Source organism: Spironucleus salmonicida, chromosome 6 (assembly GCF_000497125.1).
Source record: "Spironucleus salmonicida strain ATCC 50377 chromosome 6, whole genome shotgun sequence".
NCBI classification, from domain to species: domain Eukaryota; phylum Fornicata; order Diplomonadida; family Hexamitidae; genus Spironucleus; species Spironucleus salmonicida.
Window position 1 is genome coordinate 351362 of NC_090601.1, and position 25293 is coordinate 376654.

The 25293-nt window shown below is 32.1% G+C and overlaps 20 protein-coding genes across 20 annotated transcripts; 8 read left to right on the forward strand and 12 right to left on the reverse strand. All coding sequences in view use genetic code 6, as the record gives it.

The window, feature by feature from the left end:
* Positions 1–354: 354 nt before the first annotated feature.
* SS50377_25779 (uncharacterized protein) lies at positions 355–897 on the reverse strand (the record flags this gene model as incomplete). Its single annotated transcript, XM_067909607.1, has 1 exon — positions 355–897. One exon carries the CDS (start codon positions 895–897, stop codon positions 355–357), a length of 543 nt encoding a protein of 180 aa, XP_067762363.1.
* A 235-nt stretch (positions 898–1132) lies between these two features.
* On the forward strand, positions 1133–1597 carry SS50377_25780 (uncharacterized protein; the record flags this gene model as incomplete). The annotated part of the gene is made up of 1 exon (XM_067909608.1): positions 1133–1597. The coding sequence occupies one exon, from the start codon at positions 1133–1135 to the stop codon at positions 1595–1597; it is 465 nt and encodes a 154-aa protein (XP_067762364.1).
* Positions 1598–1616: 19 nt separating this feature from the next.
* Positions 1617–1973, forward strand: SS50377_25781 (uncharacterized protein; the record flags this gene model as incomplete). The annotated part of the gene is made up of 1 exon (XM_067909609.1): positions 1617–1973. One exon carries the CDS (start codon positions 1617–1619, stop codon positions 1971–1973), a length of 357 nt encoding a protein of 118 aa, XP_067762365.1.
* SS50377_25782 (uncharacterized protein) lies at positions 1974–3065 on the reverse strand (the record flags this gene model as incomplete). The annotated part of the gene is made up of 1 exon (XM_067909610.1): positions 1974–3065. One exon carries the CDS (start codon positions 3063–3065, stop codon positions 1974–1976), a length of 1092 nt encoding a protein of 363 aa, XP_067762366.1.
* Positions 3066–3108: 43 nt separating this feature from the next.
* SS50377_25783 (Eukaryotic translation initiation factor 6) lies at positions 3109–3843 on the reverse strand (the record flags this gene model as incomplete). The annotated part of the gene is made up of 1 exon (XM_067909611.1): positions 3109–3843. One exon carries the CDS (start codon positions 3841–3843, stop codon positions 3109–3111), a length of 735 nt encoding a protein of 244 aa, XP_067762367.1.
* Positions 3844–3900: 57 nt separating this feature from the next.
* Positions 3901–4842, reverse strand: SS50377_25784 (Intraflagellar transport complex B protein 46; the record flags this gene model as incomplete). The annotated part of the gene is made up of 1 exon (XM_067909612.1): positions 3901–4842. The coding sequence occupies one exon, from the start codon at positions 4840–4842 to the stop codon at positions 3901–3903; it is 942 nt and encodes a 313-aa protein (XP_067762368.1).
* Positions 4843–4922: 80 nt separating this feature from the next.
* SS50377_25785 (Eukaryotic translation initiation factor 6) lies at positions 4923–5372 on the forward strand (the record flags this gene model as incomplete). Its single annotated transcript, XM_067909613.1, has 1 exon — positions 4923–5372. One exon carries the CDS (start codon positions 4923–4925, stop codon positions 5370–5372), a length of 450 nt encoding a protein of 149 aa, XP_067762369.1.
* Positions 5373–5415: 43 nt separating this feature from the next.
* Positions 5416–6507, forward strand: SS50377_25786 (uncharacterized protein; the record flags this gene model as incomplete). The annotated part of the gene is made up of 1 exon (XM_067909614.1): positions 5416–6507. The coding sequence occupies one exon, from the start codon at positions 5416–5418 to the stop codon at positions 6505–6507; it is 1092 nt and encodes a 363-aa protein (XP_067762370.1).
* Positions 6508–6864, reverse strand: SS50377_25787 (uncharacterized protein; the record flags this gene model as incomplete). The annotated part of the gene is made up of 1 exon (XM_067909615.1): positions 6508–6864. One exon carries the CDS (start codon positions 6862–6864, stop codon positions 6508–6510), a length of 357 nt encoding a protein of 118 aa, XP_067762371.1.
* Positions 6865–6883: 19 nt separating this feature from the next.
* On the reverse strand, positions 6884–7390 carry SS50377_25788 (uncharacterized protein; the record flags this gene model as incomplete). Its single annotated transcript, XM_067909616.1, has 1 exon — positions 6884–7390. The coding sequence occupies one exon, from the start codon at positions 7388–7390 to the stop codon at positions 6884–6886; it is 507 nt and encodes a 168-aa protein (XP_067762372.1).
* A 481-nt stretch (positions 7391–7871) lies between these two features.
* SS50377_25789 (uncharacterized protein) lies at positions 7872–10586 on the reverse strand (the record flags this gene model as incomplete). Its single annotated transcript, XM_067909617.1, has 1 exon — positions 7872–10586. One exon carries the CDS (start codon positions 10584–10586, stop codon positions 7872–7874), a length of 2715 nt encoding a protein of 904 aa, XP_067762373.1.
* A 69-nt stretch (positions 10587–10655) lies between these two features.
* On the forward strand, positions 10656–12242 carry SS50377_25790 (PHD-finger domain-containing protein; the record flags this gene model as incomplete). The annotated part of the gene is made up of 1 exon (XM_067909618.1): positions 10656–12242. One exon carries the CDS (start codon positions 10656–10658, stop codon positions 12240–12242), a length of 1587 nt encoding a protein of 528 aa, XP_067762374.1.
* Positions 12243–12247: 5 nt separating this feature from the next.
* On the reverse strand, positions 12248–13990 carry SS50377_25791 (uncharacterized protein; the record flags this gene model as incomplete). Its single annotated transcript, XM_067909619.1, has 1 exon — positions 12248–13990. The coding sequence occupies one exon, from the start codon at positions 13988–13990 to the stop codon at positions 12248–12250; it is 1743 nt and encodes a 580-aa protein (XP_067762375.1).
* A 43-nt stretch (positions 13991–14033) lies between these two features.
* Positions 14034–14561, reverse strand: SS50377_25792 (putative Metal dependent phosphohydrolase; the record flags this gene model as incomplete). Its single annotated transcript, XM_067909620.1, has 1 exon — positions 14034–14561. One exon carries the CDS (start codon positions 14559–14561, stop codon positions 14034–14036), a length of 528 nt encoding a protein of 175 aa, XP_067762376.1.
* A 39-nt stretch (positions 14562–14600) lies between these two features.
* SS50377_25793 (Kinase, CMGC CK2) lies at positions 14601–15848 on the reverse strand (the record flags this gene model as incomplete). The annotated part of the gene is made up of 1 exon (XM_067909621.1): positions 14601–15848. One exon carries the CDS (start codon positions 15846–15848, stop codon positions 14601–14603), a length of 1248 nt encoding a protein of 415 aa, XP_067762377.1.
* A 65-nt stretch (positions 15849–15913) lies between these two features.
* Positions 15914–17050, reverse strand: SS50377_25794 (Kinase, STE STE20; the record flags this gene model as incomplete). The annotated part of the gene is made up of 1 exon (XM_067909622.1): positions 15914–17050. The coding sequence occupies one exon, from the start codon at positions 17048–17050 to the stop codon at positions 15914–15916; it is 1137 nt and encodes a 378-aa protein (XP_067762378.1).
* Positions 17051–17371: 321 nt separating this feature from the next.
* On the forward strand, positions 17372–17779 carry SS50377_25795 (uncharacterized protein; the record flags this gene model as incomplete). Its single annotated transcript, XM_067909623.1, has 1 exon — positions 17372–17779. The coding sequence occupies one exon, from the start codon at positions 17372–17374 to the stop codon at positions 17777–17779; it is 408 nt and encodes a 135-aa protein (XP_067762379.1).
* A 58-nt stretch (positions 17780–17837) lies between these two features.
* SS50377_25796 (uncharacterized protein) lies at positions 17838–19112 on the forward strand (the record flags this gene model as incomplete). Its single annotated transcript, XM_067909624.1, has 1 exon — positions 17838–19112. The coding sequence occupies one exon, from the start codon at positions 17838–17840 to the stop codon at positions 19110–19112; it is 1275 nt and encodes a 424-aa protein (XP_067762380.1).
* Positions 19113–19651: 539 nt separating this feature from the next.
* Positions 19652–20326, reverse strand: SS50377_25797 (Translation elongation factor 1-beta; the record flags this gene model as incomplete). Its single annotated transcript, XM_067909625.1, has 1 exon — positions 19652–20326. One exon carries the CDS (start codon positions 20324–20326, stop codon positions 19652–19654), a length of 675 nt encoding a protein of 224 aa, XP_067762381.1.
* Positions 20327–20430: 104 nt separating this feature from the next.
* SS50377_25798 (ABC transporter family protein) lies at positions 20431–25287 on the forward strand (the record flags this gene model as incomplete). Its single annotated transcript, XM_067909626.1, has 1 exon — positions 20431–25287. The coding sequence occupies one exon, from the start codon at positions 20431–20433 to the stop codon at positions 25285–25287; it is 4857 nt and encodes a 1618-aa protein (XP_067762382.1).
* Between the last annotated feature and the right edge of the window lie 6 nt (positions 25288–25293).

Consider the following 25293-nt stretch of genomic DNA (forward strand, 5'->3'; position numbering starts at 1 on the left):
GAGTAACTATAGTTTATGGAGTATTGTAGTATTAGGTTAAGGTTAATAATATTTTCTGATTATTAAATTTACAAAGTAAAATTTCCTTAACCCTTTATCATGTATTTATAACCCTTTTATGTAATTAAGCTTATATATTTTACGAGAATAGCTCTAATATAAATTTTATTAACCTATTTATTTAGTTTTCTTTAACATATTTAAATCAACTGAATAGATATAGTATTTCCTAGTTACAGATTTTAACCTCTAGTATCAAAAATACCGATGCAAACTCCTTTTTCAAAGTACTAATAAATCAATTTGTAATAATAAATTAATGTTATCCTATTAATGTAATATTTAAAATTGAACTCATATTTCTACTCCACCCCTTCCTCTTACACTTCCAACTTTCCATTCTTCTGAATCTTCAACTTCTAAACAGATCAAATTATCGTCCAAAGTAAGCAAAAAATTAGGCTGAACTTCATCCAAAATACATATACTATAACTACTGCTATTACTCATATTAAGTTTCTTGAATTTTGGTGCCGAATTTTCATGTTAAATTGGTCGTTTTGGAGATGTTTAAGGTCGTTTTGGCATTCTAAACTAGCCTGTAAACAGCGGAGTTTGTAGTTGGGGAGGGGAAGTTTTCAATTCAATTTAAATATGATTTTCTATTTTTTTAAAGTTAAAACTAATAGTGGTTAAAACAAAGTCTTATGGTAATTCTTAGGCCCCAGCGGCTTTTGTTCTTGCAATTTATCGCTTTGCTGTTTTTCCTACAGTTGGAGGTTTCGAAAAAATAGCATATTACGGTTAAAGAATAAAAGAAGTTGGAATTTAGGCAAAATTTGAGCTATAGAATGCCAGTTTTTATGTTAGTGAGCAAGCAGATTTTGGGCGGTTCATTTACTAAAATATTTAGTATTTATACGTATATAATAATAGATCTCCGGTTTTTAGTATATGGTAAAATAGAGAATAAATAAAACAGCTAAGAGATAAATTATATAGTATCTGATAAGTGCTTGCTGTTATTTATTAATAACAGTTTATTAAGAGTCAGTAATAGTATTAACAAATATATTTTAAATAAATTATATAATAATATAATATTATTTACTTTCCGCACGCCTCTTCTTTCATGTCAAAAACTCCCCCTAAATATGAAACAGACAAAGGTCGATAACGCTTTGAAAGACCGAAAAAAATTTCAAGGTTATAATTATTAAGTGAAGAAATTGTTAAATCTAGTAATACTCCACAACAATAAGTATTCAAGTACCGCTACCCGCAACCGAAAACTGACGTGAAGGCCGGCTCAAACTAGTGCTTCATAAATATGATGTTATCACACTCGGCAATCTATTCGGCATTCTGTTACGTGACGCGCAAGAGGATATCAATCGTGCCGAGTAATTTGTTGGATGTGTTAGCTGTTAAATCCACATCGTACAATGTGCTACTAAACTAGGAGTAGAAGTCACTACTTTGGATCAACGACCGCAAACTCCCGGAGAGGGTGATATTGATTGATGCCATTCTGTAGGAGCCAGGTCTAAACGATACGTGGATTGCAAAACTGAATGCTATGAAAACCTAAAAGTGATTCTGTGTGCCACTCCAAAATGGACGCCAACCATATAACATAAACATCTATTCAGCATATTTACAAGCTCAACGCCCTACGGTCGACGATTGCCTTAGAATACGAGAAGATATCCAGAGATATTCAGGAGTTACGTCGCATTTAGGTTGAGCTAAAGCTTCCATTGAGTCTTGCGATGAAGACTCTAAATGACCTCATGGTTGAAAAGTCTAATTAACTGCATAAGCTGGATCTGTAGATTAAGATGTTTGCACTCGCGTGCACACAGGCCGAGAAAACTCTCGAAGAATTTGCTTTCATGGGTCCGCTTATTTCTCGCATCACGTATCCGGAGGTTGCAGTACGATCTAGAGTATTAGTTGAGTTCCGGAAGTGATCACTTAAACCTCACCTCACCAATTTTATCCTCGATCTCGACACCTTTATACAGTATCTTCTAAAATTTGCCTTTCATTATATGGTACATGAACAAATCCTACTTTGTTGGGGTCCCATAGAAGGTACCAACTGCTTAGTTGATAATGCTTCGATGCTCTGATTGAAATTCATTAAGATTCTCTAAAATTTTATAATCTAAACTATCAATTTAGTCCTATAACTTAGCTATAACTGGTCCTAAAACAAAAATTCCATAGTCACAACATTGATATTGATGCACTTCAGTATTTAAGTACTAAACTATCGGAGTTATCCCATCTCCCTTGTACATTGGCCCAGAATAAGAGTTTCGAACAAATTAGTTCCTGCAGCGAAGTAAGTTATCCACTTTATACGGTAAAAGATCGCATGTAGAATAGTGTTAAATAGTATCTTACGATAGTGGGACCTGTTGCTTTGTTTCGTACGGTTCATGTGTGAAAGAGAAAGTGGAAGATAGAGATGAGTGTGATATGATGATATCTGATGATAATCTAAACAATATGGCCTTATTCACACCATTCTCATAAAGAATTTTATCACCTTTAGTCATAACCACATGCCTTTGATCTAAATTCTACAAAGAACATATGTGATAGAATGCTCTAAGCGATTAAAAGCCTGAGAAATCTCGAGGTATACTCATTGTAACAAACGAGGTAAGAACACGTGAATCATGTTAACATAGTTATAAAAATGGTCGAATATAAAATTCAACAATAGCACGAGCCATTCGAAACCCGTACTACATGTTTATCTAGCCTATAGTTTACAAATAGATTTGAAGATAAGATACTATTGCCTATGTTAACGCAAAATCATCAGTAATTACTAATAGTTATTCCCATTACTTAATATATGCTGTTTTATCTGAAAAATTGATCTACTCAAGCGGTGAAGGTCCAAACTATAGAGATAATTAAAAAGCTGCTGTAAAATATGATGCCTCTCTTATTTAAGATTCAATATTCTATACTGATTCAATATAGAGAATCTAATTATCTTTTGTAAACTCATCTATGATATTTTCTGGAAGCAAAATATAAATCATTTAAAGTTTAGATATATTATGAATAATATATATGATATGTCACTCAAAGGAACCCATCCTGGAAAGCCTTCCTCATATCATCTACGGCGTTTTAATTCATCTATAAACCAAATATAGCTTATACTACGCCGATTTCAGTATTACTGCAATCTCTACCAACAAATCCAACGAAGTCATTGACAAGGATGCCACCAGAGACCAATTAGCCACCCTTATTTACAGTACCTGAACACACAGGGACACCCAAAAGGGATGCTAATTCTTCTTACTCTTCCCTGGATACATTGGATCCAACTAAGCATCCCTTATTCGTTACTTTCATGAGAGAACCAACAAGACCAACTCCACCCACGGCGTGGCGAACTACCTCTACGCCTAAAGCATCAGCTACTACTTCTTCAGTTTCACGCTCTGCATCAGGATGAATTAAGCAAAAATTATCATTACATGCAATAATGTTTCCTAATGCAGAGAGACGCTCATCAAGTTTTTAAACTACAACATCATCAGGAAGAGCATTCCTAATATTCAAAAATTCTGAATCCGTAACACCTGAAGGTAAAAGTAATCCTTTTGAGTTACCAGCACATAAGCGTCCTAATAACTTAGAGTTTGCAATAGTAGAGCGGAAAGCAGCCACACCATGTGGTGCTAATGTAGATTCGAGCAATGAAAAGTAATGAGCTGCTGGAGAAGGTGCAGAGATACAATAATTATTAGTCATTATAGCGAAGACACCGACATCAGGGGAGTTTTCAAAATGTGTTGTATAAGTCATTGACAGGAAGGGTAAGTGAAAGGGATTTAAAAATAAATATGAAAATAATAATATATATCACAAATATTTTTATGCGTCTTACTCACCAATTGCCTCATAATAAAGCTCAAACAACATCATCAAACTATCTAATTTACTGTCATTATAATAAGGAATATCTAATAAAGTACAAATAACCTAAAAATACTAAATTACGTCTAATTATATTTATGCAGTAGGAAGTAATATTTATTTAACATCATCTTCAAACGTTTTATCGTACATTTCTAAGCATTGTTGATTAATGGGGTGTTTATATTCATATTTTTATGGAGATTTTTAATGTAATTATTCAATTTAAAAAATAAAATCATTTAAAGTTGATAAGTCTGTAACTATAGGTACTTCACAATATTTTTGGTGTTTTTAGTATAATTTTATTTATGTTTAGCTTAGTTTCGAGATAAGAACTACTTTATTTGATTAATTTATACAAGGTTCGTCTAATACAGATACCCCTATTTTATCAATTGAGTTATCTGGTCGAGGTAATTTAATATATGGATCCACTTCTCCTATAGAAGGCTAGTACTCTTAAAGAAACGGGACAAATAAAGTTTCCAATAACATTTCAGTAGGTTAAAATAGTTTATACATATTAATTAGGTCATCATTACTTAATTAAGTGAAATCTAAATCCACGGATTATTCTTCACATTAAAGTATATATTTAGTCTAGTTTTGATTAACACGAGAAGATATATGATGCTCATGATGAATAATACCTTCAGTTTATTCAGATAATTAATTAATATTATTATTTTGCACTACATCTTAAATTTCATCTTACAGGTTTGCACTAGATATATCGTTATTATATTTTTATTAACATCCATTTTATAATTACTCTGGTGAGTTAAACAGTTTTTATGAATTGATTATTTCCTCTTCCTAGTCACCTTGGCTGATCGAATCAGAGATTGATGGCGTGGAAGATACAGAATTTCTTAAGTTGCGCATAATTACAGATTCTAAAGAAGATGGTGCATTAATTTAATATGTTTCATCCATGGAATCTCGAGGCTTTGTTTTCTTAATCGATGCCATTTTAAAAATTTTATCCAGGAATACAATATAATTAATTTTAATATATTTTTATTTTTATCAATGAAAATTTAAATAGTAAAAAAATTATACCCGTATTATCAAATGCTTTAGGCGTAGAGGTAGTTCGCCACGCCGTGGGTGGAGTTGGTCTTGTTGGTTCTCTCATGAAAGTAACGAATAAGGGATGCTTAGTTGGATCCAATGTATCCAGGGAAGAGTAAGAAGAATTAGCATCCCTTTTGGGTGTCCCTGTGTGTTCAGGTACTGTAAATAAGGGTGGCTAATTGGTCTCTGGTGGCATCCTTGTCAATGACTTCGTTGGATTTGTTGGTAGAGATTGCAGTAATACTGAAATCGGCGTAGTATAAGCTATATTTGGTTTATAGATGAATTAAAACGCCGTAGATGATATGAGGAAGGCTTTCCAGGATGGGTTCCTTTGAGTGACATATCATATATATTATTCATAATATATCTAAACTTTAAATGATTTATATTTTGCTTCCAGAAAATATCATAGATGAGTTTACAAAAGATAATTAGATTCTCTATATTGAATCAGTATAGAATATTGAATCTTAAATAAGAGAGGCATCATATTTTACAGCAGCTTTTTAATTATCTCTATAGTTTGGACCTTCACCGCTTGAGTAGATCAATTTTTCAGATAAAACAGCATATATTAAGTAATGGGAATAACTATTAGTAATTACTGATGATTTTGCGTTAACATAGGCAATAGTATCTTATCTTCAAATCTATTTGTAAACTATAGGCTAGATAAACATGTAGTACGGGTTTCGAATGGCTCGTGCTATTGTTGAATTTTATATTCGACCATTTTTATAACTATGTTAACATGATTCACGTGTTCTTACCTCGTTTGTTACAATGAGTATACCTCGAGATTTCTCAGGCTTTTAATCGCTTAGAGCATTCTATCACATATGTTCTTTGTAGAATTTAGATCAAAGGCATGTGGTTATGACTAAAGGTGATAAAATTCTTTATGAGAATGGTGTGAATAAGGCCATATTGTTTAGATTATCATCAGATATCATCATATCACACTCATCTCTATCTTCCACTTTCTCTTTCACACATGAACCGTACGAAACAAAGCAACAGGTCCCACTATCGTAAGATACTATTTAACACTATTCTACATGCGATCTTTTACCGTATAAAGTGGATAACTTACTTCGCTGCAGGAACTAATTTGTTCGAAACTCTTATTCTGGGCCAATGTACAAGGGAGATGGGATAACTCCGATAGTTTAGTACTTAAATACTGAAGTGCATCAATATCAATGTTGTGACTATGGAATTTTTGTTTTAGGACCAGTTATAGCTAAGTTATAGGACTAAATTGATAGTTTAGATTATAAAATTTTAGAGAATCTTAATGAATTTCAATCAGAGCATCGAAGCATTATCAACTAAGCAGTTGGTACCTTCTATGGGACCCCAACAAAGTAGGATTTGTTCATGTACCATATAATGAAAGGCAAATTTTAGAAGATACTGTATAAAGGTGTCGAGATCGAGGATAAAATTGGTGAGGTGAGGTTTAAGTGATCACTTCCGGAACTCAACTAATACTCTAGATCGTACTGCAACCTCCGGATACGTGATGCGAGAAATAAGCGGACCCATGAAAGCAAATTCTTCGAGAGTTTTCTCGGCCTGTGTGCACGCGAGTGCAAACATCTTAATCTACAGATCCAGCTTATGCAGTTAATTAGACTTTTCAACCATGAGGTCATTTAGAGTCTTCATCGCAAGACTCAATGGAAGCTTTAGCTCAACCTAAATGCGACGTAACTCCTGAATATCTCTGGATATCTTCTCGTATTCTAAGGCAATCGTCGACCGTAGGGCGTTGAGCTTGTAAATATGCTGAATAGATGTTTATGTTATATGGTTGGCGTCCATTTTGGAGTGGCACACAGAATCACTTTTAGGTTTTCATAGCATTCAGTTTTGCAATCCACGTATCGTTTAGACCTGGCTCCTACAGAATGGCATCAATCAATATCACCCTCTCCGGGAGTTTGCGGTCGTTGATCCAAAGTAGTGACTTCTACTCCTAGTTTAGTAGCACATTGTACGATGTGGATTTAACAGCTAACACATCCAACAAATTACTCGGCACGATTGATATCCTCTTGCGCGTCACGTAACAGAATGCCGAATAGATTGCCGAGTGTGATAACATCATATTTATGAAGCACTAGTTTGAGCCGGCCTTCACGTCAGTTTTCGGTTGCGGGTAGCGGTATTTCTCCTGTTTGGTATTAAGATAGTGTTTTTCTTGTTGTATCAGCTATAAATGTACTTATCCATAATGTGAAAATTCACCAATCTCAATCGGTTCAAAATCAGATATATCAAAATAAGCATCATCTGGAAAATGAGTAGGAGACAATGAATCTATTGTTAGACAAGTTTAACGTTCCATTTTGAAATGAATATGATTTCTCCGTAAATGTGGATTTATGTATAATATTATAAAATATAAAGTTAATTTATTTTAATTTTGTGGTTTAGAATAGATTTACTATTACTTTAATATTTTATAGTAATGGCTAGGATTGTTTTTAGAGCGTTACAATATTAGCAATTATAATATATGTTATACTATTTAATCACTAAATTTCGTTAATAGTTAAAATAGTAATATTTATATAATTTTTATCAAGGATAACGGAAGTTTTTAAACTGAAAATTAGCTGTAAGCAATTCTATACTTGTTATTAAATTATTAGTATAATATAATGCAAGAATGGTAAATATATTTATTCTTAATTATTACAATACACAAATCAACCTAAAATTTAAAATTGTGGAACGAGACATATTTTAAATAAATTTTATAATTTAAAAGCTAATAGACAAATACTTGAATATAAAAATTTGCCCTATTAATTAAAAATAAAATATCACTCAATATCAACTATATTTTGAGAAACTCTGCCTTACTAGCTAATGGGTTTAGGAATCGGAATAGGTCTCTTATTTAAAGGTGAACTATAGAGATTTCCTAACATTTTATTAACTTGAGTAGTTTTCTATTAATTTTTGTGCTTAAAAATAATTGGTGGCACTAGTATTTTAGAATAATTAAGATTCTTCTGATACTATTTGACAGTAATTTACGTCGAATCTTCTTAAATTGCAAAAAATTAAACATTTTATTAACTACCAGAACGATGAACTTAATATTCTGAACATGGAATCTGGTATTCTCTAATATCCTCTATATCTGTTCCTGCTTTTAGTGCAAAAACGGCTTTTTCCATATTAGTCATTCTATGTTTTTATACACTGACTTTTACATCAGCAATTTCAAAAACAGGATCTGGCATGGTAGGAGGAGATAAAATATTAACAACCTATCGTTTAGGCAATGCAACTACTTTTTCAACTACTGCTCGCTCTTCCTTGTCCATTTTATCATTATAAAATGTGGCAACTTTGCCTTACCCATCGACTAAAAATCGTTAGATTTGCTGTTAAAATTTAAGATTTCTTTGCTTTTTTAGTTCTAGTTTTCGCAACTCTTCAACCCTGCGTTCTTCCTCCTCTTTTTTGCGAAGTTATTCCGCTTCTTTCCTTTCCTCCTCTTCTTTTCGTCTAGCAAACTCAAAAGCATCGAACTGCCCATCTTCTTTATAACCCCAATCTGAGGATCGTAATTTTGACTGTTCGCGCTATAATTCTCGCTACCGTTCCTTACTATTTTTTGCCTTTTCTTCTTCTTATCTAATTTTATCCTCCTCGTCTTTTATACGTTATAATTCTGCCTATTCAGCTTGATATTTAGCTTCTTCGGCAAGTCTTTTTTCCTCTTCGATTCTTCTTTTTTCCTCTTCTAATCTAAGTATTTCATCTTTTAAACTGTCTTAAAATGTTATTCCCGGTTATTATGGTGAGAACATAAATAACATTTTAGATTTTCCTCCAAAATATTCGAATACCAAATTTGGATTAAAACCTGTATTCGTAGAAGTTCGAGCAGTCATTAAAGCCATACTTTACCTAGTAATATTAGTCACACTCTATCTTTCTATTGTTTCACTTTCCCTTATTTCTGTTGTATCTTCATCTGGGATTTTCGGATATTCTGTAATTTTCTTTGCTTCAGAATAAATCATATCCTAACAGTAAAATCTAACAGTACAAGACTGAGTTAAAATAGTATCTATAGCACCATTTGATTTTTTAACCGCTTCTTCAATTTATTTTTTTGGAATTGAGATTTTTTATAATCTAAAATGACTTCCTTTTTCATATATCAAACAATGCATTGATATACCTTTACTAGAAGATGCTATTAAAGATTTTTAATTGTTAGTCAAAAGTTTGACAACAGATGATAAATTTCCTCTATGCATCATCTAAATATGTAATTTATTATCTATTGGTTTACAAATCGCAATATTTCCAGTTCCAATTTCAAACTTTTAAATTAAATTTTAATGCGAAATCTCTTTATTATTCATTAATAAGAACCCAAATTAAATACTACTTTATGGTATTTTCGCAGCGAGTAGAGCGATAGACTTGTGTAATGGTTAAAAATCCAAAAATAAAGCTGTAGGGTGACATTCTTTTGGTACAAATGAAGTTTCTATATAAAACATAACTTCTCCACAAACTTAAAACTATTAATAATCATCAGATGCAACTGATATTTCTTCACATATATGTATATCTGATTATATAATTTTTAGTAGTTTCTTATTTTCTGACTCAGTTTACCAAGGAATTGATGCATAATTACTTTTATTAATAGTAACAAGTTTATGGTTCAATAGTTGAAAATATCTATTAATAAGCCCTGGATTTAATAATTACTAAAACTTTACATTAACACCATTCTTTGTTTAAAATGTCTCCAACCCATTTCTTTACATATAAATAATAGTATCAAGAAAACATAAAACTCGTGGATCAAACTGTAAATCAATTTATTCTACATTAAATAAAGCTCCTTTTGTAAGAAGTTGATTTGGATAAAATTTCATATTAAAAAGAGTGAAACTATTCTATTTTTCTCCTATTTTTACTGCAAAAATAATCTTAATTAGTAATTCAGGTTAATAAGGAATAAGAATATTCGATAGATCACCATGTCGACCTCCTAAAAACTTAATGACTTTCATTTTATCAGTCTATATTTCTACTGCTATAAAATTGCTAAAATTAAGCTCACAAAGTGGAAACTTGAAATCGTTCAAATTGAGTTCAACAAGGGGAAATCTGCACACTCCTTGCATAGGTACTTCAGTAACGACAATTTCAGACACAATTTCTCCTATTTTAGATTTAAAAATTATCACTTGGTGTTCTGTAGAAGTCAATTAGATTTAAGAAGTCGCGTGGAAATAATGAATATCATAAACATTAAGCTATGTATCATACTATTAGATTAGAGAAACTTAGAGTAGTAGAATTATGCTAGAATCATACGGCTAAATTTGAAGTTCAACGATTCCATGTAATTGAGAAACTGGCGCAAATGAAGAATTAGACTCATATTAGATTTATTCATCAGGAATCATAATTCCTTTAATAGATGTATGCGTTGCACTTTACGATTTTAGATTTGTATGCTTGAGTTCGTACCCAATTAACACATTATAATATGGCATTTTGTTTTTAAAAAATTTATATTTCATTCTTATATTATAATGATATAATTTTCATTTCCCTAAGTTTATATGAACTAGGATTTTATGGAGTTTATGTTCGATTTAGTGAGCTGTTAAGACATTATTGATGACCCTAGTAATATTTTGTACCCTTTATAAGTGGTCAAGAAATTTTGTATAGATAATCAGCATGGTGACGAGCTGTGTAGAATTTGCGGCTAGCAAACAATTCCAACATCTGAATTTGAACCAGAATGGGTACAATGTGAACACTGCTAATAGTGGGTGCATATCTACTGCGACGGAATCCATAACTAACAGCTGCTATCTACAATGCAATATGTATGCCCTTTCTGCCGAACGCGACATTGTTTACCACACCCATGCACAGAAAATGATATGTTAGCTAAAGACCCTAGATAGGAAGCTGAGCTTAAGAAATTCACAGGAAGGCCAAAGAAAGATAAACCAAAAAAGGAAGAAAAAGTCCCAGCTTTAGAAGTTATAAAAGTGGATTAAGATTAGCTTTTAGAAGATTTGTGCGTTATCATAGGTCCTGAGTCACCTTATAAAGAAGTTACGCCGTAATAATCTCTTATTTGGCTTAGATCGTCATTTAGTGCAGTTAAATAGCAGGTTATTCCTGTATATAGATAAGCATTGTTACGGTGCTAAAAGACTCAAAAAATTCAAGATATTAATATGTAAAATGATGATTGTGTAACAGAAAATATAATATCACTTTTCTTTAGGGAATATTTAGAAACAATCGATCCAATTGGTTAGCGTAAAATCGAAGAATGGGAGAGAAAAAATAAACCAATCATTGAAAATCTTATAAGCACACGTGGTGGTCCTGATATTGATATGAAACAACATATGAAACTCTTCTTGCCAGTGCTTCCAGATGATGCTAAATTAAGAGAAAAGCTTACAACAGTTACTTTTGATTGTATTTTAGAACATATCGAACAAATTAGGTTTTCTTACATTAAAACCATTCTCCCTGAAGTAGCTAGAGCCACTTTAATATACCAAGATCTGTCATAAAATCTAGATCCTTCTATTTTAACTCTCACACCAGAAAAAATATATAATTATTTTGGAACTTTATACCTTAATCCAGAACCAGATTTATCACCTGCAGCATATCTTCCAGCTCATAAGCTGTTATCCTCTTCATCAAAATAGAAACTTAATAAGCCAGATAAAATCACTTCTCGGCAGTGGTTCGATTTAACTTCGCGTGGAGTTAAACATTTTCAAGGGATAACACTTATTAGACAAACAATTTTATTAGCTTTAGTACAAGTTGGGCTTGGTGCTAATATACTAGATCGTGTGTTCTCTGAATAATTAACAAATTCTTGTATTCAGTTTGGAGCAGATTCTGCCAGGCGGCTTGCTGGCCGTTTGGCGCGGCATGATGCTTATTTTGGTGGTTTTGGTGCTGCAATGAAACCAGCTGCTCCATGTGAGCACGAGTTCGCTGATACAAAATGTTAATGCGGTATCCCTGAGGATGGAAAAGTTGGTGAAAAAACTGATATTGATGAAGATTCGTAGATTTAGGATTGGGATATTTTGGAAACCCCTAGTAGTGTAGTTTGGGGACTAAAAGCGATAGGTGACTTCCTGGAGATAAGGATTGATTGAAAAATTCACTCACTATCTTAGTAGTTAGCTAGGAAGATGGCATTCTGTAATAGATTAAGTTTTGATGGCGTTATTTTGAAGGCGAAAGATTGAAGAATATATTAAAGATCTGAACATTTTTGAGATTATATAAATATCTTAAAAGATGCATAAATAGTGGAATTGATTAGAAATTCTACAACTTAATCAGGAGGTGAAGATATTAAAACTATTATAATACCTAAAGCTATTCTGCGCAATGGAGATGAATTTTATACTGATAATGAAAATTTAGGATAGCGTCCTCGCAAATATTACAGAATTATGGAATCTCCATCAATATTTACGATTGCCTACATTGTTATTGACATTTTAGTTAAAGTTAAAGCGATAAATTCGTGCTGACGCCTTATTTTAGGCTTATTAAGTTAGAGACAGTCAAAATTATACTATTATATCATCTTTCTGATATACTCTTTAGTTAGTCTGGGTGATTTCTGTTTTATTATTTTACACTCTGGTATAACTTAGTAATCTGAAATCTCTTATTAAATAATAGTAGTTTAAGTTGTTTCCTCATCATATATTGGTTCTGGGAGGTTTAGAATTTAATTATGAAAATAATCAGTAAATGTACCTTGAAAATTTAGTGTAGTATCAACAATTTATTTTTAAAGTTCTGTAACCTCAATGTATTTTTATTATTATTACTAATTAACAGCAATAATAAGTAGAATATCCATATCTTAATAATAATGATAGTCAGATAAATAATCATGGTAGCAATTAAGGATTACTGGAATAATAGGACTTTCAACTTCTATCTGTAGTGTTTCGCCACTCTTAATTAGATGTTAGGCAATTAGTAAACAAATTAACAGTCTCCTGTGTTTTATTGAATTTTTAATACAAAATGAATACGATTTATTTTTTAAAATTAATACAGTCATACCACTAATCTCGTAAATCCAACATTAAATAAATTTTTTGATGCAAAGTTAATCAGTAAATTATGAAACGTATTAATAACTATTATCTAGATAATTCGCATAGTTTTACTCTTTAAAGCATCCTATATTCATTTTTTATATTTCTTTAACAGTATATAATAATGGAAATTTGTACTAGATAAAATCATTTTTTAATTCAGACGAATACTCTTCTTAACCTATTACAAATTATTTCATATGATCATAATAAACTCCTAAATACTAATAATTCAATCTTGATTTTTTTCCTTCACCAATTTCAAACGCGACATATTTATCTGCCTAAATTTCTTGTAATAAAGAAATTACTATATCTGTACTAGCATTGTATCTTGCTTAGTGAATAGTTTTTATTATTTATTTTAGTTGTTCTTATGTAGCCTTTCTAGGGACCTCTAGTCTAATTTATCCACTTGGGGATAATGATAGTGCTAAAAAGGCTCCAATTAATCCGATTCTGGAATCACATGAATTTCTGATTTCAATTTATCCAGCTAATCTAGCACCTTCAAACTTTACCTCTATAAAAATTGATCCAGAGTAAACAAAGGTTGATGCTTAAATTGTTGCGAGCTTTGGTGGTTTTAAAGGTGGTTTTGGTTTAAAGTTGGATGAAAAGTCTTTTAATGTAAAAGGTGGCGGTACTGGATATGGTGACATAAAGGGAAGATTCGCGTCAATAAGTGCTTATTATGCTTCTTTTTGTGGTAAATAAGTTGTATGTGGTAATATATTTGGCGTAGAAAATCCACAAGGTGATGGTGAAGATGAAACACTCATTATTTTATATACAACAATAAAAATATAATAATATCTTAATCAATCACTTATTTGACTATTAGCCTTTTCTATAATTTTATATCTAGGTGATGATCATATTAATTTCTTCGAATTCAGTAACCCTCATTTGGGAATAAAATTAGTCAAGATTATGGCCTTGGCGTTCATAAATTAAAGCTTAAATGAACATATCTAATTTATCGCAATTCTTAACAAATTTTGCCTCTTAAGTAATACCATCCTCATAATCAGTAAAAAATTTAACATAATCTGCATTATTTAATTTCTCAGAAATGATCTTAATAGCTTACAATTCTTTTTCATGCTTATCTTCTACTGACACTCCACAATTTGGAGTAATATCACCTACCATACTTTCTTAAATGTCATGCATTAAAGCCATTTCAACTACTTTACTTCTGCAAAGCGTCTTTGGGCAAAGCTGAAATGCCAAAAATGCTACACCAAATGAATGGGATCCTACAGTTTCTGGGTTTAAAATACTATTATGCACCCATCCAGTTCTTTATGTCTATTTGATATTATAAATTTAAATAATTTAATCTAACATTATTAGCAATATTAACCAATACTAATTACATATAATAAATCATTCACCAGTTTATTGTTAGTTTAACTGTATACTTCCTTTTTCACAAAGACCAGCTTACCATTTTTACCAACCCGTAGTCCATCTATCTTAGTCAAATATATTTTATCCTAAAATTTCATTAGGACTGATAGGGATAGGCCAATTATTATTTTGGCTTTTAACACTCATTAATATACAATCCGGAACATTTACAAAATTGTCTTATATAATTTTTTCGATCTCTAAGAATTGCTGAATTTATATGTCCGCTAACTCCTTTAAAATAGATTTGAAATATGGAAATTATAGACACTCTTTGGCGGTAGGACGTGATTCTGGATCATATTATAAGCATGCTTTTAATAGTTATACTACCTCTTAATCCGCTAAACTTTAGTTTTCATCATTTACAAATTCTTCTAACTATCTCTCTTTAAAATTAGATAATTGACGTTTTCGTGTAGTTCCTATATCTACATTATATTTTTCACACATTTTAAATAGGTTTTCAGATCCCAAAACCTCTACTATTTTGTCCAACTAATTATTATTGTCTGAACCACGGAAGAAAGGTTAAATTTTAAAAATATATCCTGCCAACATGGTTGCAGCTGACCATATATCTAATGAATAATCATATAACTAATAATTGACTAATAATTCTGGTGATTTATAATGGCGGGTAGCTACGCGATGATGCAAAGCCTTACCAGAATAAAATTCTGCTAAACCGAAATCTAGCAACGTCAATCTACGCGTATCTAAATTAGCACAGATATTGCCTCCTTTTACATCTCTATGAATAATACCATGTTAATGACAATAATCAAGAGCCAAAAAAAGCTAACCCATAAAGAGTCTGAGCATAGATGATGAAAGAGCATACTAGGTTAAAAGAGACTGTAATGATGCACCTGAAAATTCAGTAATGAATGCAGGATAATCTGAATTTTTGACTTTTGTCATATCTTTTAGTGCCATAATATGAGGTCCGCCTAGTAGATTGGTTAAAATTTTAACTTCACGATAAACTTTTACATACTTAACAGGCTTTAACACTTTTATAACAATTGGCTCGTCACTATCATCTTTAAACCCTTTAAAAACGTCAGAGTACTTCCCATAACCTAGCTTCTCACATATTTTATATGAATCTTACTAGGAAAATTATAAATTTATATGCTCATGGTAAGTAAAAGTCTAATCAAACTATTATAGAGCATCCTTATAACATCTTGGGTTAACAGGTATATGTTACTATGACATAATTTAATTAGGAGTGGAAATAAAAAGAATAAATATTATATTATATAGTTAAAGAATTTTTCATTTCATTAACCTTTACATCCTTCTTTTTTCTATTTTTTCTAAATAACTTCTGGTTCAATATGCTCAACAATCTGCTTTACAATAGTTGTAGATTCATACACCTCTTCTACTGGTAAATCTTATTACTGCTGGTCTTATCTAACGATTGTATTTATCTCAGAGTTAACATTTTAAACAACTGTATTCTAATCATACTCGCTATTTTCACTAACAGAAGCAGAATCTTATTATTCCTAGCTACCCGCTACTTCGCCATTATAAACATGATCTAATAAAGCGGTAAGATCGTTAGCTTAATCTAAATATTTATCTTCAACCAATACATTAATAGTTTGTCTATCATCTGGATTTTTCACTAACATTTTTTCCAAAAAATCACAAAGCTCTGAACTAAATTTTTTATTTGTTAGCTTACTTTTCTTTCCCCTTAATGTTGGTGCATCTTGTTATGGGATAAGCATCATTGCACGCATCGGATGAATACCGGCAAGAGGAGGTTTTCCTTCTAATATTTCTATTAATGTTATACCCAGAGCCCAAATATCGCTAGGATAACTGTAAGCCTCACCTTAGTATATTTCAGGCGCCATCCAATAAGGTGTTCCAATTACAGATTTTCTTTTCTCGCAAGTTTATGTCAGCTAATGTGAAACACCAAAATCGGCAAGCTTGATAATACCATCATCGCTTACTAATAAATTATTAGCTTTTACATCTCGATGTAAAATTTTTTGATCGTGAAGAAATTTTAGGGCTTATAAACTTTACTTAATCACATATGCCGCTTCTTTTTCGTCTAAAACTCTAGCTGATTCTCTCATTAAGTCAGTTAGCGCTCCTGCTGAGCAATACTCCATAACAATCCATAAATCATTATTTTCAATATCATGATAAGCATCTAAAAAGTTAACTAAATTAGGATGCAGTGATGCTGAAATTTTCTTCATAAATTCTACCTCTTTTATTACTGCAATTGAAGATTCTCCTTCTTAAAGTGGAACAATTTTTACTGCTACTATTTCTGATGTTTCCAAATTAAATGCTTAATGTACAGTTCCATATGATCCTGCACCTATTTACTATAGCAAATCAAATATAACTTTAGGATCTTCCTATGAAATTATATTCTCAATCTGCATCTTTATTATTGGAAGGGAATATATTCATTAATATATCATTATACATCGTTGCATCATTATGAAAATTATTTAGAAATTAATATAAAATCCAGTCTTAATTTTAAAGTATATTACATATTAGAGTATTTGAGTTTTCTTGTATTATTAAATTTAATCTCCTATTCTTAAAATTATAAATATAAATACTTAACTTATACAATATTAGCTTATTTGTACATCTTCTTTATTATATTTAGGTAGTCTGTTTTTATATATTTTCATAAAATTATAGCTTAATAATAATTATTATATATTATATAGTTTTATTGTTAATTACGCAAAATGTCATTTAATCCTTACAACCCAGAACCATATTCACATCCAGGTCCATGCGCGTATACTCCAATTAATATTGATAAAAGACGTCCAACTATTAAAACTAGATTTAATTGTATTAATTATGCAACTCACACAGAGCCAGCTGCTTATACTTTAAAATCCTGCCTTATCTCTAGGTAGCAAACAATATCGTAAGTTTATAAACCTCTGACAAAATTTGTGACACCTGCCCCAAGTAGGGATTTTTAAAATATTTTTTCAGAGCGAGGAAAGGTATATGAAAGATGTGGTATTGATTATCAATTAAGAGAGAAAAGTTAAGTGCCTGCATTCTATAATATAAAAAGTGAATTAGGCACTAAGAAACGGTCAATTCACTAAAAATGTAAAAATGGAATATTACTGATCTGATTTAGAACAATTTTTATTATATACTGTTTAATATAATCAAATTTTGCGCTCCATAATTATGACTTCATAAGAGCTTAACGATCGTATCTTATAACTTATCAGTAAAGTTAATTAGCTGAAAATGGACAATACTTCAATTGATGGATTATAATAAACTAACGAATATAATTTATTAAGAATTGATCGTTATGTTTCCGACATTTAATAACTTCGTAATGATAAAATGTCTTTATAACTAGAGCTTGGATAGCGTGGAAAGGAAATGCTAAGCGCAGTTAAAAGTTTAGAAAAAGCTGAAAAAGTTATTGAAAGATTAGTTGAGCAATAAAAAAATATGAATAGATAAAGTAATGCATCAGAAAACTAAATCTTAACTCTTAAAGAAAAACTTTAAGAGGTATCTAATTTATTATTTTAATCTGAGAAAGTCGCATAAATTAACAAATAATACAATTCTTCTGAGTTTATTAAATTAGAATCAGAAAATGAAAAACTTAAGCATTAATATCATTAATTATTATCTAAAAATTAGTAATCCTAGTTCAGAATTACAGATTTAGAAAATTAATTAAGCGAGTAAAGAATTTTACTTAATGACTATAAAAGATAGGCTGAGGCTTTAGAGGTCGATAATAAATTATTGGCAAAATCTTCAGCAGCATTTCATTAAATTGAAAAATCCGATGAGTTAGATAAAGCTTCAACTGAGACATAAGTATTATAGTAAATTGATAAAATAGACGAATTAGAATAATAAGTTACATCTTTAGAAAATGACAATGATTTACTTAAAGAGGATAACAAAAGACTTAACGTGGAAAATTAATGTATGAGAGAACAATTAAGAAAGGAAACGGAGCATATGTTATCTGAATAATAAGAAGTTGAAGAAATATAAGAAGTTGAAGTGGATGATTTCGATGATGAAGACAAAGAAAAGGTTACTAAATAAGATAATAAGGAGATAACAGAAGACTTTGATGAGTAAACTGGTTAACTAGATGAACCATCATCTAGGCTGGAAGAAGCGTAAGAGACTATTTCGACGAAATAGACTAGTTAGTCTTCATAAAAACAAGCCATTTTATCTGATTCAAACATCAACTAAGAATAAATTAAAATAGAAAAAGTATAAGAAGATGACTTAATTAATATGGATATTACATATTATTACTAAGTATCTCAACAATATGGTAATATTAGTATTTAAGATTAGTTTTAGCCCACTTCTTATTCCCCAGTATTTTACTATAGCTATTCTACATAATATGGTGAAAATATCTACTCTCCCGTATTTTATTACGAATACTAGACCTAATATAATGTTGACTGAACAAAATTATCATTAACTATATTTTTTTCTATATTCTGTAAACATACCGCTCATTTTTTCTTTATTGATTTCCTTTATAGCATACCTAATTGGTTAACTTATATTGGCACCTCTCAGCCGTTTTTATTCTATCATATATTCTGACTATTTTCTCTTATCATTTTTTTCTTTGTCAAATTTCCCTTTTGCTGATAATTCATATTCTAACCTTATCCACAATGAATTATTTGGTGACTTAACGATAAATTAATAGTGAGGAACATTATAACTTTAATTTAACAATTATGATTCAAATTTGTCAGGCAATTAAAATACTGATAGAGATTAGGCACATGAATAGTTACTTTTGTAAAAACTTTGATTACTCTCATTTCTCTCATTTCTACCTAGTATTGCACTTAACGATAGATCAGATTATTTTTTTGTTTACTTTGGTGTTTTAGTAATAGAATTTATAGACTGCTCTTACATAAGTAGCAATGTAGAAATTTTGAAAAGAGAAGACTATGGTCTCATTATTGGAAAGGTAAATAAATTGATCACTCAAATTTGTTAAAAGAGTTAATATCACAATTCTGGACATCATCTTCGAAAATTTCTTGGATTTTTTCTTGAATTTCATCTACAGAGCATATGTCATCAACAACCACACAAGGCATAGCAAGAAGCTTGACACCATAACAATGGTCAAGGAGTTCGCCTATACCCCACTTAAGACCTTCCATCTGGATCTTTTCAGGTATTTCCTTGAGTACCTTAGTCATATCGTTTTCATCACCATAGGGCTTGATATGGAAGACAATCATAGATCTCTCCTGCTTTTTAGGCTTAGCAGCCTTCCTAGCAGCAGCAGCTTTGATGGCAGCGGCAATAGCAGCCTTCTTAACTTCGTCAACTTCTTCTTCTTCAGAACCACCAAATGAGAAATCAGAACCTTCTTCCTTGTCGTCCTTCTTCGTATCACACTTACCAGCAGAACACATAGCACAAGCAGTCACTTTACCAGTAAAAGTGCTTACTTCGGCGAGGGTATAAGTAGACATATGAGCCATCCATCTCTTGATATTGACTAAGTCATCAACCTTTAATTCAGACTTAGTGATACCACAATAGATAGCAGAATCGTTTTTAGAAATAGTGAAACCATCTAAATAAGCCTTATCAGCTAAGTGCTCGTTAAGCTTCTTCATACCAGCTGCATCAAAAGAGAACATGTTAATGGAAAGAAATATGAAATTAAATTCATTATAAATTAATCTATAATATATATAATAAATGTATAAATATTAAGTTCTCCATCCTTAAATGAATCTTAGAAATGTTACCTATAGTTAAATAATAGTTTAAATCTTTGTTATGGCTTAAACTCAAATTTGTAAAGAAACACTATGTTTTATTAATAATTCGATTGTTGTTACCTTTGTTGTTAGGAATCATGATAACCGTATTTCCAAAAATTTTATATTCTTTTTAGATGCCGAAACTAATTTAATAATAAGTATAAAACTTTACTATAAATAGATGTTATGTTATTGATTCAGAGGATGGTCCTTATGGGTATGGAGCTATACATAATGAACATACATAATAATGTACCACTTTAGCTATTTTCCCATAAAATAAATTAACACAAAAGTTATAAGATATCATTATAGTTTAAAATAATTTGTCAAAGAAAGATATACGGTTTTTTGATAATGAATAATAATATTTAGAATATCTAGAAACACATTAGTAATTTATTGATTTTGCTATACATGTTGAATCTAATCATAATTTTACAATTTATTATAACCATAGCAAAATTGAGCCTGATATGTATAAGTTATATGGTAATGATGATTTTGGATAAAAAATATAAGGATAATTTTCAAGTATGGTCCTGACAATCTAGTTTTAGGTTTAAAATGCTCTTAATATTATAAATAACATATAATAAAACCTAACTATTGGTTAAATACCTCCAGGTTTAAATACAATGGATGTTCGTATTCCTTCTGAATTTGTTAGTATGTTGCTAATTATATTCATTTTAATAATTTAGTTAGTTTTCGTTAGTTATGATTTAATTTTAGACAAATAGCAAAGATCTTTATCATTGCTACGATTATTAGGAATGGTTGACTCTATATATTTGATGACTAATTTTATTTGGGAAATAGGAATATTTATTATAGAAATAATATTGTTTGTTTTCACTATTTTCATACATAACAATTCTTCATACTTCTACTACATAGATTGTGTGCTCTTGTTTACTATGTTACTTATAACTGGGATTGCTACTACGGCATTTGCTTTTTTTGTTTCGTCAATTTGCTCGACAATAAAAGCTGGTATATTTATATCGATTGGTTATTCTTCTTTATAAATTTGTGCTTTTATAATTTTCATTATAATGAACTCGGCGCATATTTTTGATTCATCGTTTTTATCTAAATGGATAGCTTATTTTCTACTATTTCTTTTTCCTTTATTACCAATATAAGTTATATTTTAACAAGCATTTAAAATAATTAATCCTGAAATTTAATTAGATGAATAGTTAAAAATATAAATTATTATTGGTAATAAATTAAAGATGTAAAGTGCATTTAGTGAAAAATTAAGCTACAGTTGTTTAGTATAGACGCAAAATGGATGTTAATTTTCTTAACCAACTATAGTATTCACGCTTTCTATTCTTATTATTTAAAGTTTTGTGTTTCTTTTCTTAGCATGGTCATTTTATGAATATATAGAAGATAATTATTCTACTATGCGTACTATGAAATAAATTTATTAACAAAAGGGATAATTAAGCAATGCTACTAACTCTTCTATGCAAAGATAACGTTGCAATCAATAATAGTATGAAAATATCATAGATTAGAACCAATAAGCTGATGAGAATTCTAAAATCTTAATTGCGGATTCTGTGCTTGGAAGAAATAATTAACATATAGTTTTATAAACACATTCATTGAAGAAAACATTTGCTTAATTTTAGGCAGTAAAATCATTATCAATGATTATTTAGAGAGGCCAACTAATAAGTCTACTAGGATAAAATGGAAGTGGTAAAACAACATTTATCAATATGATAATAGGTGCGTTACGTCCAGACAAATCCATAACTGAGCTAAATTAAGGATATGTGAATGGTTTTGACATTAGATCCCAAATATAGCAAATAAGATAGCAAATTGGAGTTTGTCCACAATTCTCTACTCTATTTGATTATTTATCACCTTTGTAGCATTTATTATTGGCATAATTTTTGCGAAATGTTAGCTATACTTCTGCTGTTAAAAATGCTGAAGAAATGTTGCATGCTGTGCAACTATTTGATAGGAGGCATGATAGTGTTGATTCTCTAAGTGGTGGAATGCGTCGTAGAGTATCAATAGCTACAGCAATGGTTAATGATAATTCATTAATTATTCTCGATGAGCCTACCGGTTCACTTGACCCATAATGCAAAAGAATTATTTGGGATGCTATTAAATATGTTAAGAATGGAAGAAAAATTTATGACGGAAAAAGTTTCATCCCAGGAAAGATTCCTGGTATTTTACTTACAAGCCATGATATGACTGAAACTGAGATTTTAGCAGACTAAATTGTGGTAATGGAAAAAGGACTAGTAAGAGCAGTTGGCGATCCACTATAGCTTAAGAAGAATTATAACAGTGGAAAGTACATTGTAATGTCGATTAAAGATAAAGTATCATTTATGGCTGTCCTTAAACTATTGTAGAAATAAATAACCGATTCTGGTATATTTTTGATGGAAATTACTGCACATATAGCTACAATTGAGATTACGCCACAGGCTGAATTATTTATGGGATAAATACTTAGCTTCCTAGATGATAACGTTGAAAATAGCATTATTTTGAATTATACTGTATTTGATGGGAGTCTTGAATAGGTGTTTCTAAATTTAACGAGGTATAACACTGTACCCTAAGAATTAGAAAGCCCCTTTGCCCATAACATTGGAAAGAAATAAAAATTTGTTCCATTTTTTAATAAGCTATTTAATTCTGATCGTGCTAGTCTCTCAGCATTAATGGGGTATATAATACTGCCAATTATATTAATGATAATATGCTTATTAGTAGCTGATGTATTTATTCCATGGCTTATAAGTATGGTAAACCTTACCTTAGCTGATGTTAAGCGGAAGGTGCTACCTGGCTGTTAATTGTGTAAACTTATATATTCTCCTGATAAATGTTCAGGTTATGATCTTTCTGGGAATATGAGACTTTGTTAGCTTATTAACAAAGTTAATGGTGTTACTATTACCTTACCAGATAAATATTTAGGAGGATTCTAGACACATAGTATTGCATCGAGTATGTATAATGCAAGTTCTACATTATTTGTAACAGGTACTGGATCAATCCTATTCTCAAATAAAACTATGGAATTCGATTATCCATGTATAATAAATGGTGATGTGCATCCAAAATGCTTGCCTGATGTTCTAGCTGCGTACTCCGCAGAATAGGCAGTCATACCTTTCTCATTTGTTTAAAAATAAATAGGCACGAAGTATATAATATTCCCTGATCTTAATATAGTTTATTATCGAAGCAGTACATATTTAGATCTTATTGCTGACGTTAAAAATATTCAACTTAGTGGTGGTTTGAAAGGTAATCTTACTAGATAGGAAATGTTTAATATTATCCCAATCGCTATTATTAATTTAGAAGATTCGGTACCAACAGCGATATTTAGTTATTTCCCTTTTGATTATCCCAGAGGAGGTTATAAGAATTTAGGTATAGTTGTTAACAACAGCACAATTTCATTGCCACCTTAACCTTTAGAGTCAAGTTTAATTGGATTATTTCCAGATACCATAGTTGTTTCACCATTTTCAGATCTGATCGCTCGTCTAGGAAAATACTAAGTTAAGGTAAAAGCTCTACCGTTCTAATATACTGTACTTATCGCATAAGCTGAAGAACGAGCTAAAGTTTTAATTTCTCTATTCTTCCTCCTATTAGCTTGTTCTACGGTTTCACCTATCCTTGCATTTAACCCAATCCTTGACCGAGAGAAAGGAATTATTAAGTTGCTTAATCAGCTGCGGGTGAACCCTTGCTGCTATTGGGTTGCTACCTTCATCTACCAGTTACTGGTATCTACCCTGGTACACGTGGCAATATACGTGTTCGCGGCGGTTTTCCAGCTTTCTGTGCTCAGACGGGTCAGCTTCGCGATCGCGGTACTTCTGCTGGCCACCAGTGTGCTCTGCCAGGTGGCATGCGCCGCGCTGCTCTCGGTGTTCCGCAACGCCTCCGTGGGTTTGCTGTTTGGCTTCGTCCTTGTTCTTGTGCAGGCCCTTGCCTCTCTGGCGTTCGGGCACTATGAGAACTACAGGCTGCGCGCCTGGGAGTTCCTCACACCGTAGCTAGCGCTAAATTCGCTGTTTCTGCTGGCAGGGAGCAGTGGGAAGATCGGGCCCGTAGAGGTCCGCCTGATCGTGGGATGCCTGGTCGAGAGCGCCTGTATTCTCGTAGCCACCGTCCTTATGCACCTGGCAGGATACCTGAGTTATTAGAGCCGGGCGGCCTAGATGTATGAGAGCGGCAACTGCGTCCGACCAGTTGCTTCTCAGATTCCCGTGCTGGGCCTGCCGGGACGAGTCGCCGACGCCCTAACGCAGTCCGCCCACGACAGGGCAGTCCGGAACGACGACATGGATTGCGACGTGCAGCTGGAGCGGGAGCGCGTCGCCGGCGGCTGCCCTGTATAGGCAATCACGGCCGTGAACGTGCAGAAGCACTACGGCCCCCAGATAGCAGTACGGGACGTAACGCTGTCCGCTTGCAACGAGATCTTCGGCCTCCTCGGCTCCAGCGGGGCGGGGAAGTCCACTCTGGTGGAGATGATGGCGGGCATCTCGAGGCCCAGTCAGGGGGCCGTGAGCGTGGGCCTAGTCCCCATCGCACACGCCGCGCAAGCTATGGGGCTGTGCCTCCAGGACGACGTGTACCTGCCGAGTCTCACGGTTCTGCAACATCTGGAGTTCTTCGCGCGGATCAAGGGCGTGGACCCCCACGAGGCGTCCCGGATTGGCGAGTGCCTGGGCCTGGGGGAGAAGCTGTCCTGCCGGGTCGGCCAGCTCAGCGGCGGGATGAGGCGGCGGATGAACCTGGCGATCGGGATGATGTGACGAATT